This window comes from Staurois parvus, unplaced genomic scaffold, assembly GCF_062004578.1.
Source record: "Staurois parvus isolate SC_StPar_1 unplaced genomic scaffold, SC_StPar_1.0 ptg000839l, whole genome shotgun sequence".
NCBI classification, from domain to species: Eukaryota; Metazoa; Chordata; class Amphibia; order Anura; family Ranidae; genus Staurois; species Staurois parvus.
In genome coordinates, this window is record NW_028318635.1 from 4,823,818 (window position 1) to 4,840,415 (window position 16,598).

The following is a 16,598-nucleotide window of genomic DNA, read 5'->3' on the forward strand; positions in this document are numbered from 1 at the left end:
CTCTCCCCAGACTGACAGTGCTGCTGTCCAAAGGTGTCTGTTTTTCCACTTCAAGAGTGTACACACTCTAATTCAGGAAGTGTTACTGGCCGGAACACCAGGTGATAACAGATGGAAAAAGCCTAAAAAAGAAAATTAATACAGGCACCGCATCTAATGATTGGTAAGATGCAATATATTACATTTTTGGGTTTAATACCACTTTAATGTGCACCTGACTTTCCTTCAAAAATACACATTTTTGCTTGTACCTTCATCACTTCATCACTACGTATCACCAATGCATATACTAACTTTAACATCTCTACCACTGCAATTTGGAAAAACAATTCAGACCTTCAGCTATGTAACTCAAAAATGTTCACTTGTGTCAGACTTCATGGTATCATATTGATTGTAATATTTATTATTTGACTGGTTTCACAAACTTTAAAATAAACCCCACCATGTTTTTGGATTATCAACATCTGTCTTGACATGTTCCAGGGTAATTGAGTTAGGGTTATAGATTACCCATGTAGCTATAAATGCTAGGGTATGTTCCTGACAGTCATTTGAGCTAACAAAGCTAGTTGTGTGAGTGGTGAAACATTTCCAGTATTACAGATCAAGTTCAGCTATTTGTGATGAACTAATACTAACTACAACATGACCTGGGTGAGTGAGAACCTTTATGGACATGTCTGATGCTAATGGGCTTCAATATGTATAAACCCGTGCTTCTTGCATTTATGACTTAAAGCAGAGCTCCACCCATAAGGGGAAGTTTCGCTTTAATCCTTTGTCCCCGCTCCCCATTAAGGATTGGTACCTTTGGGGAGTGGGGAGGGGGTGCCCGAAATTTGACAAGTACCCGCTCCCACTTCCGCTGCGATCACCTAGGCAGTCGGAAGAGGAAGTTGTCCTCCCTCCCCGTAGCCTTTTGGGACACGTGACTACAGGACCATTCACAAAGCACAGCACTTCTCGCTCATGCACTGAAGATGCCGGCGCCAGGCAGAGAGGACCGCCGGTGAAACCAGTGGTGGTAAGAACACCGCTGGACGGAGGGACAGGTAAGTGTCTGTATTTTAAGAGTCGGCAGCTACAGTTTTTGTAGCTGCTGACTTTTATTTATTTTTTTCAGGTGGAACTCCACTTTAAGCAAGGCATTACAGTGACATGGGGAAAGATGAATTTCCTTTAGAGGGTAGGAAAGAGAAGTAGGGTGAGGTCAAGGCCTTTAATAAAGCAGTGAATGTTCAGTTTTGGAATTAATTTTTTGTATTTCTCATGCAGTAGCACCTTGTAATATTTTTTGTGATAAAATCTAACCTAATTGAGGTGATTTTTTTTAAAACTAAATATATTTATGATGTAGATTAAGAAAATCTCCAAAAATAGGATTTTTTTGGCACTCACAAAGAAACTCGCAACACATGAAAAATAGTTTTAAAATATAATTTATTTGTGCCATAAAAATTGCATATAGACAGCACCCATCAATATAGTCCCTCAAGAAGTTAAAAATAGATAACCTAGATTGTAGCTGATCAACCACCACATGATGCATAGTTTAGAATCATCACAACAGCGTAGCCCTGTATGTCCAGAGGTCTGTGCCTTGTGGCATAGAGATGCTTCTTCAGAACCCAAAATGTACTGGATGTAGTTGGGCTTTGTACTGAGATTTCCATAGGCTGGGGCTTGCATAACTATTACATTATTTGTAATGTGGTGTAGTAAGTTTGTTTGTGAGTGTCAGAATGAGAGTCCTGTTTTCTACGATTTTGGCTCTATTATATTTGGCAAAGCTGGCACCTACAAAAACACAAATTCAGGGGCTTCACCGATCTATAATGTATCTGCAAATTTAAGATGTGTGGTAAAATACAACATGCAGGAATTATAAAAATAATTTTACGTAACTTAATTCAGGTAACATTTATTTTCTCATGTAAATCCTTTTATTTTATGGTTACTAATGGTTCAGAACTACTGATGTACAAGTCTCATAAACTTTCTTAAACTAAACCCATTGATATTTGCTGTTTAATGCATTAATGTTTTAATATCTTGAGGTTCGATGTATTCTTTGTAAGTAATTTTATTTCCTTTTATACTTGAGTTGTAAAGCTTGTTGTAGTAGAATAAAGGATAAGTGTAACTGAATAACAAAATATAACTTTTTTTTAATATTGATTCTCTAAAGATGTCCAGATAAACATCAAGCGTTGTTTGAGCGATGGATGTGATACAAGAATACATGGCCTTCGCGCTGTTGGCTACCAGAAGCTAAAAAAGTCTGTAGTATCCATATCTGATGCATCAGCTATATGGTATCTTTCTCTGCTGACATCGCTTGTCACTACTTCAATGGAAACCAATCCAGCGCTTGCACAGGCTGTCCAGCAGCACACACAGTATGTAGCGATGCAGAAGTTATTGTATTGTCAAATTGCTTAGATCTATTAATTAGTTTTAATATTGTTTTACATTTAAATTACAAAATACAGACGATGCTAGACACAAAAAGAGGAATTTTGACTTCCCTGTTGGTGTAAAGTACAGGACCCAGGCTGAGTTTTCACAGACCCTGGATTATAAGCTCATACATTTCAGGTGATTGGACGTTGGCAAGATTTTGAAAACACACCCTCAGGGTACCCATTCTATGAGTCCTTAGCATGTAATGCGGAGTAACCAAGGAATAGATGGGAGGGGGTCCTGTACTGTACTCCAAAGTATGGAATTTACAAGTAAATCAAAATTCTTCTCATAATTGTTTGGTACAGGACACAGGCTTGAGTATTCATAGACTCTGGGATGTGCCCAAGCGAATGATTAGATGGGTGTATAACAACTAGGTAAACAGAACTTTGCCAACAGGCTCAACAACAATGGTCAATAAGTACCACTGCAAGTACCTTGTTGCCAAAAGCTGCATCTGTAAAAGATTAGATGTCCACCTGGTAGAACTTTCAAATGGTATGAACAGAGGACCAAGTGGTGGGCTTACAAAGCTGTGCTACAGAGGCCTGATGCTGGAAAGCCCAACCTGGTGGAATAGGCATGTAACAGAATTTGCCCTTGAGAGTGTAAGCTTAGTGATCATTTGCGTTATCCATAGAGTGATGGTGCACTTGGAAGCAGGATGAAGTCATAAGAAGAAGACAAATAGGGAATCTGTCTTCCTGATAGAAGCTGTTGCTTTGAAATAGACTCTTTTATGGCTTTGACTATGTCCATTCAATGAAGGGACATTTTCTTTGGATGCTTTAGAGCAGGGCATAAGGATGATAGGACTGGGTCTTCATTGCGGTGGAAGACCTTGAGAAGAAAGGATGGTCTTGGGTGTAAGACCATCTTGTCATTGTGAAGGATGGAGAATGGAGAGAGAGGTCATCAAAGGGGATATCCCTGATGGGTTAAAATGCTGGTTTATTCAGGGCAGAGAGAAAAAACAGAGCTGAAATCCCAAAGGAAACAGAGGTTGCTGCTTGATGTGAGAGATACCTTGAATAAAGGTTTTGGCAAGAAGGAAATCAAAGGTTTTTAAAGAAAATGGACAAGACCAAAACCTGTTCTGCCAGAGTGCTTAAGGCAAAGTTCTGGTCAAGACCCGATTGTAGAAAGGCCAAAATGGGAGGCACAGAGTAGGATTGAATTGCCTGTGTTCACACCAGACCAGGAATGCTTTTCAGTTTGGATAGTAGATCTTTCTGGTAGTAGCTTTTGTTGCCTTTAGTAAGGTAGGAATGATCAACTCAGATACCCCTCTGTCTCTTAAGACCTGGGCTTAAACAGCCATGCCATTACAGCCAGGGACTGAGAATCAGGATGAAACATAGGACTCTGAGATAGCAGGTCTGGCTTTTTTTTGAAGAGGCCAGGAGTTGTCTTCTAGTAGTTTGAATGTGTTTGTATACCAGGTTGTTCTGCGCCAGTTTGCAGAAATGAGAATCATCGTCTTCTTTCCTTGCTCTATTTTGTGGAGCAGATGAGGTAGCATTTACACTGAAGGGAAGGCATAGATTAATCTAAACTGAGACTAGGGGATTATCAAGGCATCTGATGCTAGTGCTAGGGGATACTTTGTCCTGGCCACAAACAGTGATAGTTTGTTGATAAATCTGGAGGCCATGCAGGGCTTTATGGCCTACAATAACCAGTTATTTGCTAACTCTGGTCACAGAAGTGCATTTCTGCACCTTTTTTCCCACAGATTCAATATGCGACTTGCCTATAGCCACAGAGGCTTCAAATTCATCAGCCCCAGTGTCGCTACATTCCCTGACATATGAGTTTGCCCTTGAGGAGTCAGTCTGCTGTCATTACTCACAAAGTTTTGGCTGATTTTGATGCAATGCGCACTATTCTAAAATATGTCAGCTAGTTGCTTCTGCCAGTGACGTTACCGGTCTTGAGTCCTTCTACATGTCCTGAAGCTTCAAAGCATTTTTCCTTGCACAAAGATTTGAACTCCCCCAATAATCTGTTTGGTTCTTCCAATCACTTTTTGGTCCTGTACCTGTTTGGAGGATTTTGAGGAAAAGTGGTCTTTTACCAGCTGTGGATCTTCCTCAATCCTGTTCCTAATAAGGTGCTTAATATTCCTGTAGAGGACATACCTGGTTCCAAGGACCCAACCAAAAAGTAATGTGAGTGCTAGACCCTACCACTGTGCCAGTATAGGCAAATGGCATACAGGGTTCTCAAAGGTACCGTTTGTGAACCCTGCATTTGAGCGGTAGGGCTGCTCTTTTACTGCCCCCATCTCTTTACTCCTTTAGCTGCAGAGGTAGGAGACGGGTGATGCTTTGCCTTGTGGCCACGGCAGGAGCTATACCCCCTTTCGCTTTCGGTAAGCTTAGTGCCCTCTGAACGCGACCCATTCAAATAAATAGGGCCACTCTGCAAGTGTCCTGTAACTGTGGCACACTAGTGTGGGGTTCAGGGGGTTAAAATAGGCAGTGAGTGGGCAATACAACGTTTCCTCACGTCCCGTCAATTGCTGTCTGTAGAGCGATCCAAACGTGGATGGCTTTTTAGAGAGCAAAGCCAGTGTGAACAAGCCCTTAAAGTTGACCTCCAGCCAACCAGCTAAATAGATTGGTGAGATGCATATGGTAGTCCTGTCCATCAAGTTATGAGATTTTCACTGCTCTGCCATAGTTATGAAAATGGAACTGTTCATTCTCTGCTGCAGTTATGTAATAGCCCCTCAGCCAGCCTGTGACTAAGCAGCAGACCAGAGAACATATCTATGTCTCTCTGAATTCTCCTGCTGGCAGCATGATCACTGTTAGAACATGAGCACTGAAACACAGCTGATTGGTTACTTGTGTTGCTTCTGCCTCTCCCAGTTCAAATTATGCTCTGTTGTGGGCTGCAAGAGACTGATAACAAATCAAATTCTGGTAGTTTCACTGCTTGCATTTATAAAATACATGGTTTGTGTTGTTGGTATCCTGGAAGATTAGGATATGGATTAACATAGTGGCTACCCCTATGGTTCTCTTTCAAGCCCACAAGCTTGTATTAATGCACTGGAAAGATCATCTTCTTCCCCCTACTAACCAGCAATGTGTTGATCAAATGAATATGCAATATGTTCAGAGAAGAATATCTACTTGCATCTGGAGACAAAGGCTCGATATCCCTGGCCTTTGAATAGGTCCAAGATGGACTTCATCTCTGAGGAAAGAATCACTTTTTGTGGGTCTAGCTGAATTGCAGACGGTTCTGCTGCTTGCGCATTGGGGAAGGTTGGGGTGGTTGTGGGGGGCTTTTTCATATAGCTTTGTCCTGGTGCACGCCCATTGCTAGTATATATGGGTCAAGGTGTTAAGAGTTCCCTTTGGGGATATTGTACTGTATTATGACTGAAAGCAATAACTTTGACTGTAAATTAAGTTGGAATATATCATGATTTGTCAACCAAATGTTTCACAACACAAGTTGAAAAATAGATGGTTGACACAGTTCTGTACATTTGCAGTGCCCTTAATCTGTATAGCACACCATGCGCTAAAGTGCAGTACACGTGTTGCAGCGTGCCACAACACACATTCATACTCCACATTGAGCTCAGATTGATAAAGGGATAAGCAGCACAAGGAACTAGTCAGTTGTGTTGCAGCATTTACTGTATGTTCTAATAAGTCAGCTGCCTCTCCTTTCACTGTCCATTCACAGACCGGGGGTGGGACAAACCTGAAAGCGTCACATGCAGTAGATACATATCATGTCCTCTGTTAACATGATGTATTAAAGAATTATAATCTGCAAACATCATACAGGTTACAAACCTTGTCAGATCACGAATACAGTATTCGCCCCCATGTAAGTTTATACCACAACGCTATTACTATAGTAGTCTCCTCCAAACTAAATGGCGGCTTGTGTTGTGAATGACATTGGCTGGAGAGCAGCACTGTTATTCACAAAAACACAACCAGAGAGCAGTTTAACCCAGCAGCTCCCGCATTTGTGTGAGGGAAACTAGTTGCCATTTTGTATTACTATTGGCTTGTATTTTTGTGAATGACAGTGCTTCTTTCCAGACACCATCATTTACAGTACAAGCTGTGTGAGTGAAAGTGGTTGCAAAGGCTCAAGGTTGTTTTACCTTCATGAATTCTATGCATGAAGTTAAAAAACCTGTGTGCAGCAGTGCCCCCAGCCCCCTCAATACTTACCTGAGCCCATTGAGATCCAGCGATGTGCACAACAGCCTTGGCTGTCCCGGTTCTCTGGCACCTCATTGGCTGTGACAGCAAGTGTGAGCCATTGACTCTTGCTGCTGTAAATCACAGCCAGTCAGCCAGTGAGGAGAGAGGGGTGGGGCCAAGCCACGGCTCTGTGTTTGAATAGACACACAGAGCAGCGGCTCGGGAACACGCCTGCTTGGATGCCCCCATAGCAAGCACGCGACAGAAAGGAGGAGCCAGGAGATCCTGTTGGGGACCCGAGAAGAGGAGGATCCAGGCTGCTCTTTGCAAAACCAATGCATAGAGCAGGTAAGTATAACATGTTTGTTATTTTACAAAAAAAAATTTTTACTTTAGTATTGCTTTAAGTCTTCTAACAATACAAAGGGAGCAGAGAAGGCACAAGGTTCACCGGCAAGGACTGCTGTGGATGTAGAGAGGAGGCAGGGGCTGTGTGGGCTGTATGTGTTCTGTGTCTATACCAGTCCCTCCTCCTCTGTAAACTGTCACTCAGAAGCTTTTCTCCTTGCTCCTGTGTGGTTGGATAGTGGTGGATAGCAACTGACCATGCATCTCGACAACCCCTGCACAGATGTTATTGGAGAAAATTCTATGTGCACTGTGTCCCTGAGGGATTTAAAAAGCCCCTTTTAAGTTTTTATGATATTTCTTTAATGCTTGTCTTTCTTCATGCCCTGTGACTCAAAAACTTAAGTAAGTTTTTTTTTCTTTTTTAATTTTTTTTTTTAGAAAGGCTTTGCAGCACATGATACCTCTCTCTTTAACACAAGGAACTGCTGAGTTTCCAAATTTTTTATCACCAAATATTCTGGAAGAGGTGAACAGCTTTCTGATGAGGACTGCAAGGTAACTGACTTTTGACTAATATTTTGAGAGCGAAAGTTTATTTTCACACTTATGGCATTTTGTGTTTCTTTTGCAGCTGCTGTCCCACACCAGCAGTGGATTTAAATCTCTTGGCATTTGCTTTGGCCAGAGGGAATATTGCTAAAGTGATCACCTCTCTTTGTACCATTATGGACCATTTGGATTTACAGTACAAAGCTGCCTCCCTTTTAAATTCAATGGAATCTGTTAGAATCAATCTTCTCTATAAATATGGTAATGTTTTTGTGAGTTGCCGAAATGCGTATAATTGTATTTTAGGTGAAGCTGTGTTTACTCGTGTCTTTGTCTCAATTAGCAAGCACAGTACAAGTGTTCATGCTGTCACGTGTGCTTCATATGCATCTCCCCTACCCTTTAGTCAGGCTAAATCATTTATATCATTTTTAAATTATTTATTGATGCCCTTCACTGAGACACCATAGAACTTTGCTACAATAAAATTAGGTGGTAAACCTTGGGGTTTCAAAAACCTTCAGTAATCCTATTCTGTCATAACCACCTGTGAGGCTCATCAAAGTAAAACTTACTTGCAGATAGCCCTATGAGTGTTTGGCACCTGCTGATCACTCGCTGGCACCCGGTGATCGAGGAGCATTACTGACAGAGGGAGAGAACTGTACGTAAAGACTACAGTTCTCTCCCCTGTCAGCTCCTGCACACTGCTATGCATGGCTTTGCATAGCAGAGCCATGCGTAACAGTGTGCTTACAGTGAAGCACAAACACAGCACACAGTTAACCCTTTGATCACCTCACATGTTAACCCCTTCCTGCCCAGTGCCATTAGTACAGTGTCAATGCTTTTTTTTTTTAGCACTGATCACTGTATTGGTGTCACTGGGGATGTCAGTGACACCAAGTCAGTTCCCCCCAGTGTCAGAATGCTCGCCGCATTTGCACTATAAGTCGCTGATCACCGCCATTACTAGTAAACATTGAAAAAAAAAATCCCAGTTTATATACCACCATTTGTAAACGGTATAACTTTCACGTAAACAAAATAGTATACATATCAAATGGTTAAACTGAGAAAATGTACAATTTTAAGAAAAAAAATAAGAATTTTGAAATTGATGGGAACAACACATCTCAAAGTTGGGACAAAGCTATGTTTACCACGGTGTAGCATATACTCTTCTTTTAACAACACTCTGTAAACATCTGGGAACTGAGTAGAGCAGATGCTGGAGTTTTTGAAGAGAGGAAATGTCCCATTCTTGCCCGATCTAGGATTCTAATTGCTCAACAGTCCTGGGTCTTCTTTGTTGTATTTTTTATTTCAAGATGTGACAGATAATTGGTGAAAGGTCTGGACTGCAGCTAGGCCAGTTGAGCACTCAGACTCTTCTATTATGAAGTCATGCTGTTAATGTAGATGCAGCATGTGGTTTAGCACTGTCCTGCTGAAATATGCAAGGCCTTCTCTTAAAATGACGTTGTCTGGATGGGGGCATATAGTGCTCTAAAACCTGGATATAGCTTTCAGTATTGATATTGCCTTTTCAAATGTGAACTAATGCACACCCATAACATCAGATGCAGGCTTTTGAACTGTAAATAAAATATGGGTTTATGAGATTTGCAAATTAATTAATTTTGTTTTTATGTAGATTTTACAGTGCCCCAACCTTTTTGGAATTGTGGTTGTATTTAAAGTATTTGCAATTTTATGTTGAGGAACATTATTCTGAAATTGTTGGACATCTTTACTTCTAAGACACTCTAATGCTGTTTTATACCCAATCGTGTTACTGGCCTGTTGCCAATTAACCTAACTAGTTGCAATATGTTCTTCCAGCTATTTCTTGCTAGTTCCACTTACTTTTCCAGCTTTTTGTTGCCCTGTCCCAACTTTTTTGAGACATGTTGCTGTTATCATGTTGCTGTTAAAATTGCCTTATTTTTTGTTAAAAATTATACATTTTCTCATTTGTTTTGCAAATTCTTTATTTAAAACTGAGTTCCAGTCATGCTGTAAAAAAATACGTCAGCAGCTACAAAAACTGTAGCTGCTGACTTGTAAAAAAATAGCCACTCACCTGTCCCTTGATCCCGCTGTGTCTTCCCCGCAGCACGTTTCACCTGCAGTCCGGTGTTCCTGGTGCTGACATTTTCATTGTGGGCACATGGCTGTGACAGCTTGTGGCTTCACAGCCGGGTGCCCACTATGCATACGTGAGTAGTGCTGTGCCTTGTGAATGGTCCCGTAGTCTTCTGGGACCTGTGATTTGTCCCAGAAGACTACAAGGAGTGGGGGGGTGGACAACTTGCGCTTCTGATTGTTTAGGCCAGAGGTCTCCAACTTTCTAAAGAAAGGGCCAGGGGCAGTTTACTGTCCTTCAAACTTTAGGAGGGCCGGACTCTGGTCAGTGGGAGTGGAAAATGTCCTCGCTTGAGAGTAAATAATGTCCCTTGATTAGTATTAGTGGAAGGAATAGTGCCCCATCACTCGTATCAGTAGGAGGAATTGTGCCCATCATTGGTGTCAGTGGGAGAAATAGTGCCCCATGAATAGTGTCCTGTAATTGGTATCAGTGGAAGGAATAGTGTCCCATCATTGGTGTCAGTGGGAGGAATAGTGTCCCATCATTGGTGTCAGTGGGAGGAATAGTGTCCCATCATTGGTGTCAGTGGGAGGAATAGTGTCCCATCATTGGTGTCAGTGGGAGGAATAGTGTCCCATCATTGGTGTCACTGGGAGGAATAGTGCCCCATCATTGGTGTCACTGGGAGGAATAGTGCCCCATCATTGGTGTCACTGGGAGGAATAGTGCCCCATCATTGGTGTCACTGGGAGCAACAGTGCCCCATCATTGGTATCATTGGGAGGTATAGTGCCTCATCATTGGTGTCATTGGGAGGAATAGTGCTCCCTCATTGGTCTCAGTGGGAGGAATAGTGCTCCATCATTGGTCCCAGTGGGGGGAATAGTGCCCCATCATTGGTGTCACTGGGAGGAATAGTGCCCCATCATTGGTGTCACTGGGAGCAACAGTGCCCCATCATTGGTATCATTGGGAGGTATAGTGCCTCATCATTGGTGTCATTGGGAGGAATAGTGCTCCCTCATTGGTCTCAGTGGGAGGAATAGTGCTCCATCATTGGTCCCAGTGGGAGGAATAGTGCCTAATCATTGGTATCAGTGGGAGGAATAGTGTCCCATCATTGGTGTCAGTGGGAGGAATAGTGTCCCATCATTGATGTCAGTGGGAGAAATTGTGTCCCATCATTGGTGTCAGTGGGAGAAATTGTGTCCCATCATTGGTGTCAGTGGGAGGAATAGTGTCCCATCATTGGTGTCACTGGGAGGAATAGTGCCCCATCATTGGTGTCACTGGGAGCAACAGTGCCCCATTATTGGTATCATTGGGAAGTATAGTGCCTCATCATTGGTGTCATTGGGAGGTATAGTGCCCCATCATTGGTGTCATTGGGAGGAATAGTGCTCCCTTATTGGTCTCAGTGGGAGGAATAGTGCTCCATCATTGGTCTCAGTGGGAGGAATAGTGCTCCATCATTGGTCTCAGTGGGAGGAATAGAGCTATATCATTGGTCTCAGTGGGAGGAATAGTGCTCCATCATTGGTCTCAGTGGGAGGAATAGTGCTATATCATTGATATCAGTGGGAGGAATAGTGCTCCATCATTGGTCTCAGTGGGAGGAGTAGTATCCCATCATTGGTGTCAGTAGGAAGAATAGGGCCCCATTGTTGGTGTTAGTGGCAGGAACTATAGCCCACTGTTGCTGTCGGGGGGAATAATGCCCCAAGGGCCAGATAAAAAGGAAGCAAATGGCCGCAACTGGCCCCCAAGCCACAGTTTGGAGACCACTGGCCTAGGCGATCGAAGTGGGAGTGGGTACCTGGCATTTTTGGGTTACCTGCTCCCCCCTTGTTCCCCAAAGGTGCCACTCCTTAATGGGGAGCAGGGGACCAGTCTTTAAAGTGGTACTTCCCCTTTTGGATGGAGCTCCGCTTTAAAATATACGGCACTCACAGAGCAGCAAAGTACATTGAGGCACACATATCTGAGGTGACCCCTTCAAGAGCTCCAAACCATCAAGAAATACAGCATCAGTTATAGATAACTAAAAGTGTAGGAGTGACCTCATTGGAACACCCAGCAGTAACATAACCAAGTGATTAAAATAGGATGTGGGGGTCTTCCCCAAACTGGAGTGGGCTGCAGCTATGAAGGCAACGGATACAACATTTTTCTCAGAGAGTCTGGAAGAAGGGTAGGCATGAGGGAACATTTTCTCAGTTTAAAAATGTTATAGGTTTTCTATTGTAAATAAAATATGGGTTTATGACATATGCAAACTATTGCATTCTGTTTTTATGTAGATTTTATACAGCTTTCCAACTTTTATGGAATTGGGGTTGTAAGTTCTATATTATTACTATTGTGTGGTTTCATGATTAGGTTGAAGCAAACTTAGACTTTTCAGAAAAAGTGAACAATTTATTTTGGTGTCTAAATGTATGCTTTGTTAATAATTCACATCCGTTTTTATTCCAGGAAGACCACTGCAGTTTACTCTAATAGCGTGTGATGTCAAAGGCAAGGAAGATAAATCGGGACCAGAAAACTTACTGGTGGAACCTTGGACAGGAGATGGTGTGTGCAGCTTTTTACATTTGAATGTTACACATGCCTTTTTTTCTTTTATTCATTCTTGAAGGTTTCTTTGTTAAAAATGAAAACCTAAAAAGTGATTTGTCTACTGATCATTTTTATAAGTGAGACTTTAGTAAACCAGTGCTTACACAGGCAGCAGAATCCCATTGTTATTTGATAATTGGAATTTCGAATCTTATCTTAAAATTTGATTTTTACCCTTTTAAGAATGGACATAGATTATGCAATTTTCTTCAGTGTTGATGGGGGAATCCTTCCTGCTGTGCTATTGGATTCTGACAGTGGGAGGTTTTCCCGACATCAGAATAAAATGAACACTGCAGGCAGCTGTAGCAGACTGGTTGTAGTGAACTGGCCAAATTGTTACCCTTCTATGGTCATCTTAAAGTCTCTATTTTCATTGTTGATCTAAGTACAGGTTAATATAATTTCCATTCATCTTTTGCTTCATTTTTTTCTTTGCTTTCATGTGTTAAAGCAGAGAAGCAATGGGATATATCATAGATGTTTCGTAAATGAACACTATTTACCTTTATATGATTAAAAGCAATGTTTATTTAGCATTCTTCAGATCCAGAGAAGGTTATCCATTTTTGTTGGAACCGGAAATATATTGCTTTAGCCAATTTTGACTGTGTTGTTCTTCTGAAACCTTTGGGTCTTAATTGAGTTCAGTACAACTAGGGTTATGTTTATTCATCCAAAAACTGTATCACTGTTTGGCATCCTATGCCATAATACCTTTTGATCTAGACATGTGAAAAATTAGGTTACTCTTATTTTCAATGTATATTGTGCATTTAAAGAAGATAGTTACCAGCATTCTGATTGTCTGTCCAAATACGTATTTTGTTACCTAAAGGCTTCCTGACAGAAACTGGAAAAACCAGGGCAAGCATAATCCTTTCTTCAGGCACTGAGTCAGCCTTCCAGGTTACACAGATGAGGATAAGGGTAAGTGTACTTTTGTCATAAGCTGTACAGAAACCAAAAAGCATAAACATAACTGAACTCAGTGTTAGTAGTTTAATGAAACTTGAACAGACAGAATCTGGAGCAGCTCTGCATAATTAACCAATCATCTTCTTACTTCGGCTTGTTTGGTTAAGTTTTGAAAATGAAAGTTAGAAGCTGGCTGGTTGCCATGCATAGCTGCTCCAGATTTTGTCTGCTCTGTCAGTAAATTCCTCCCATTCGAATGATTTTTTTATTAAAGGTTTTGTTATTTTGACAAAAAAAAATTAGGTATATGTAAACCAAGGGTGCTGAACCCGTTGCCCACAACCTCATGTTCTGGAATGGCAGATTGGCAAGCCCAGATCACAATCAATGATTTGCTGACTTGCCATCCCAGAGCATCAGAGTCCATGGAGCCAGTGCCGGCAGCGGAGGAAGAAGGAGACGCATAAGCCAATGCTTCCACTGTAGCGCCAGCTTCTGTACCAGGTGGAGTTGATAGCAAGCACACTTCACCTGGGACCTTTCTAGCAGCCATTAGAATGATGCTGATAGAGGAAAATGTCAGTGTATGAAACATCACATACACTGCACATTTGCAATAGGCATATTAGCACTCTTAAAAAATAATTATTAGACTACTTTCACACTGATCCACAGGTGTAGAGCAGTGCACCTGCAGTTTTCCTGTGGGTTAACTACACTGAGCCATAGACTTCCATGATATCCTGCGGGTTTGATGCGCTTTCTGAAAGAGCACCAAAAATCCTGAATGCAGGAGTATTGGTGCGTTTTCAGAAAGTGCACCACACTTGTAAGATATAATAGAAGTCTGTGGCAAAGCAGAGGAAACCTGCATGAAAGCTGCAGGTGCACTGCAATGCACCCATGGTGCAGGTAAACTGCAGCGCATCAGTGTGAATGCAGCCTTATAGGAAGCTGAGGACAGTAGGGGCTCATTTACATTTGTGGTTTGAGAGTGGTAAATCCCCATAGTTCAGGCGTGTTTTTACCACACCTCCAAACCACTGGTGTAGTACCAGGGGTCAGAATGGCGACCCTGCCCCATGCTCCAGGGGGCCCGTGTAGCCCCCCTATCAGATTCTGTTTTACACTTGGACAACAGAGGCGGTATATACAGGAACCAATCATCTCCATCTTCCTCCTGCAACTGCAGAAATCCAGATTCTCCTCCTTTCCCTCCTGCCAGCATTCAGCAGTTGCAGGAGGAAAATGTTTATGATGTTATTCAAAATAAAAAATTCAAAATTCTGACCCATTTAGTTGTCACCCAGGACCAGTTACCAAATCACTTAAGTGGCTCTCGCTCTTTAAAAGGTTGAGCGCCCCTGGTGTAAACAATAGCTGTTATATCCTTACCTCCCCCACCTTCAAAACAGCCTCAAAAGACTAATCACTATCATGTATAAAGTCATTCACATATACAGTACCTTCACAGAGCACAGAGAGTAATGTTAATTACATCTCGCCAATGTCTAGAGCTCAACAAAAAGCATTAGATTTATCCTTTTACTACTAGAGTGATAATACAATAACAGAATCCGTTTCCTGTTCTTGGTGATGTAGTGGTCAGCATCTAAGCCAGCATGTCGCCATAGTTCAATAAAACAATAATAGTTCAATTCCGCTTGTGGTCTGTCCTTCCAGAAAATGTACCTGCCTGTCTAAATGGTGCCCTTACGATTGTCCCGTTTTCATTTGTGGTCATTTACAGTATTTTGCACAGTTCTATAGGACTCTATCATACAGTACCATAGCTTCTTACAGATATTAAAGGATGCTATGTAAAATACATTTACATGTGTTGCTCTCAAGCAAGGCAAACATTTACTTAAAGTGACATTAATGCTTTTTTTTTTGTTTTAATAGCAAGCTTTGTTACTTACCTGCTCTGTGCAGTGGTTCTGCACAGAGCAGCCCTGATCCTCTTCTTTTTGGGTCCCCCACCTGGCTCCTCCCCCTTGAGCAGTGCCCCCAGGGAAAGCTCTTGCCCTGGGGGCACCACTATGTGCTTTTCCCAAGCCACTGCTCTATGCTTCCATAAGACACATAGAGCCGTGGCTCGGCCCTGCCCCCACTCTTTCCTCATTGGAGAACTGGCTGTGATTGGCAGCAGTGGGAGCAAGTGGGCTCCTGTCCCCAGACAGCAGAGGCTGTCGAGAACCTTATTGCATTGGAGGGGGCACAGGTAAGGAGGATTGGGGGGTCACTGCACCCAGAAGGTTTTTTACCTTCATGCATAGAATGAAATGTTGCTTAAGAAACTGGATCCTGTGTTTGATGCTCACCTAGGCAAGTAATGCAACACGATGAGTTAGCCACAGGGTGTTATACAGGTCCAGGGCCATGTTTAAGGCCCACCATCCTGCTTCTTGATTGCTGGCCTTAATGGCCTGGCTATTGAAGCACAGGTCCTGAAGGACAGAGACCTATTGGATGTAGTCATTCCATTGCTCCTAAAAACTAGAATATTGTCTTCTTGCATCGACCATAACGGGTCAAATTTTGACCCTAGCCATTCTTTTCCAAACACTGTTTGTTTTTTTTCACTGCATTGATGAAAGCCTATGTGCTGGGTGTCGCTCACATTGTTCCCATTGTATGCGTCCCAGTTTCACTTTGGTACCTCGACTTGATTTTATTGATTCTTCAGAAACTGCCCTACCAGACCAATAAAGATACCCCCATCTGCTCTCATCCACAAGGTTGCCTTCCTTGTGTGTCTTACATGTTATCTTGTCTAAAGCCTCCTTTCTTCCCAAGGTGTTTTCTTCTTTCCACCTTAACCAGGTCATTGATCTACCCACTCTATGTCCTGCCCTTGTTTTCATTGAATAAAAATATAGAAGGCTCTCTCTGAATGGCAGCGGTGCCGAACGCGTGCTATTGTTACCTGGGCCTGTTGGCATTTGCTATGTTGCCCCTTCCCTCATTTGGACATCCCATTATCTAAGACTGAGATCCTTTGTCCAATAATATACAATTAAAAAACAGGGTTTTTGACTTACATGTAAAATCCTCATCTTGAAGTACATTAAAGGACACATGTCCCTCCCCACTGTTTCTTATTGCTTTCTACAAAACTGAGGCTTGCTGACAGTGGGATAGGTTATGTTAGGGCTGTCCTTGTAGCTTTGTTTGCCAGCGTCTAATCACCTGAAGGTAGCTGCATAACCCATGATCTAATACTAAGATCCTGAGTCCTATAATGAGCTCCAAGAAAACCATTATACAGGTAAAATCCTCTTTTTGCACATAATAAAAAAAAAATGTGACAATGTTAAGCAGGCAGTCTACCTAAAATTGACTTTATGGATTTACATATTGTTTGGCCATCCAGTAGAAATCCAGTAGCAAGGTCTGTGCACCTAAGTCTCAAA

At 42.1% G+C, this 16,598-nt stretch overlaps 1 protein-coding gene across 1 annotated transcript in view; it reads left to right on the top strand.

Annotated features, from left to right (window-relative positions):
• Nucleotides 1-16,598, top strand: part of ZZEF1 (zinc finger ZZ-type and EF-hand domain containing 1) — a 293,759-nt gene that overhangs the window by 67,074 nt on the left and 210,087 nt on the right. The window contains exons 6-10 of the mRNA XM_089655409.1: nucleotides 2,192-2,402; nucleotides 7,443-7,559; nucleotides 7,636-7,814; nucleotides 12,121-12,219; nucleotides 13,103-13,194. Coding sequence (XP_089511535.1) covers nucleotides 2,192-2,402; nucleotides 7,443-7,559; nucleotides 7,636-7,814; nucleotides 12,121-12,219; nucleotides 13,103-13,194 — 698 coding nt within the window. The remainder of the gene's footprint in view (nucleotides 1-2,191; nucleotides 2,403-7,442; nucleotides 7,560-7,635; nucleotides 7,815-12,120; nucleotides 12,220-13,102; nucleotides 13,195-16,598) is intronic.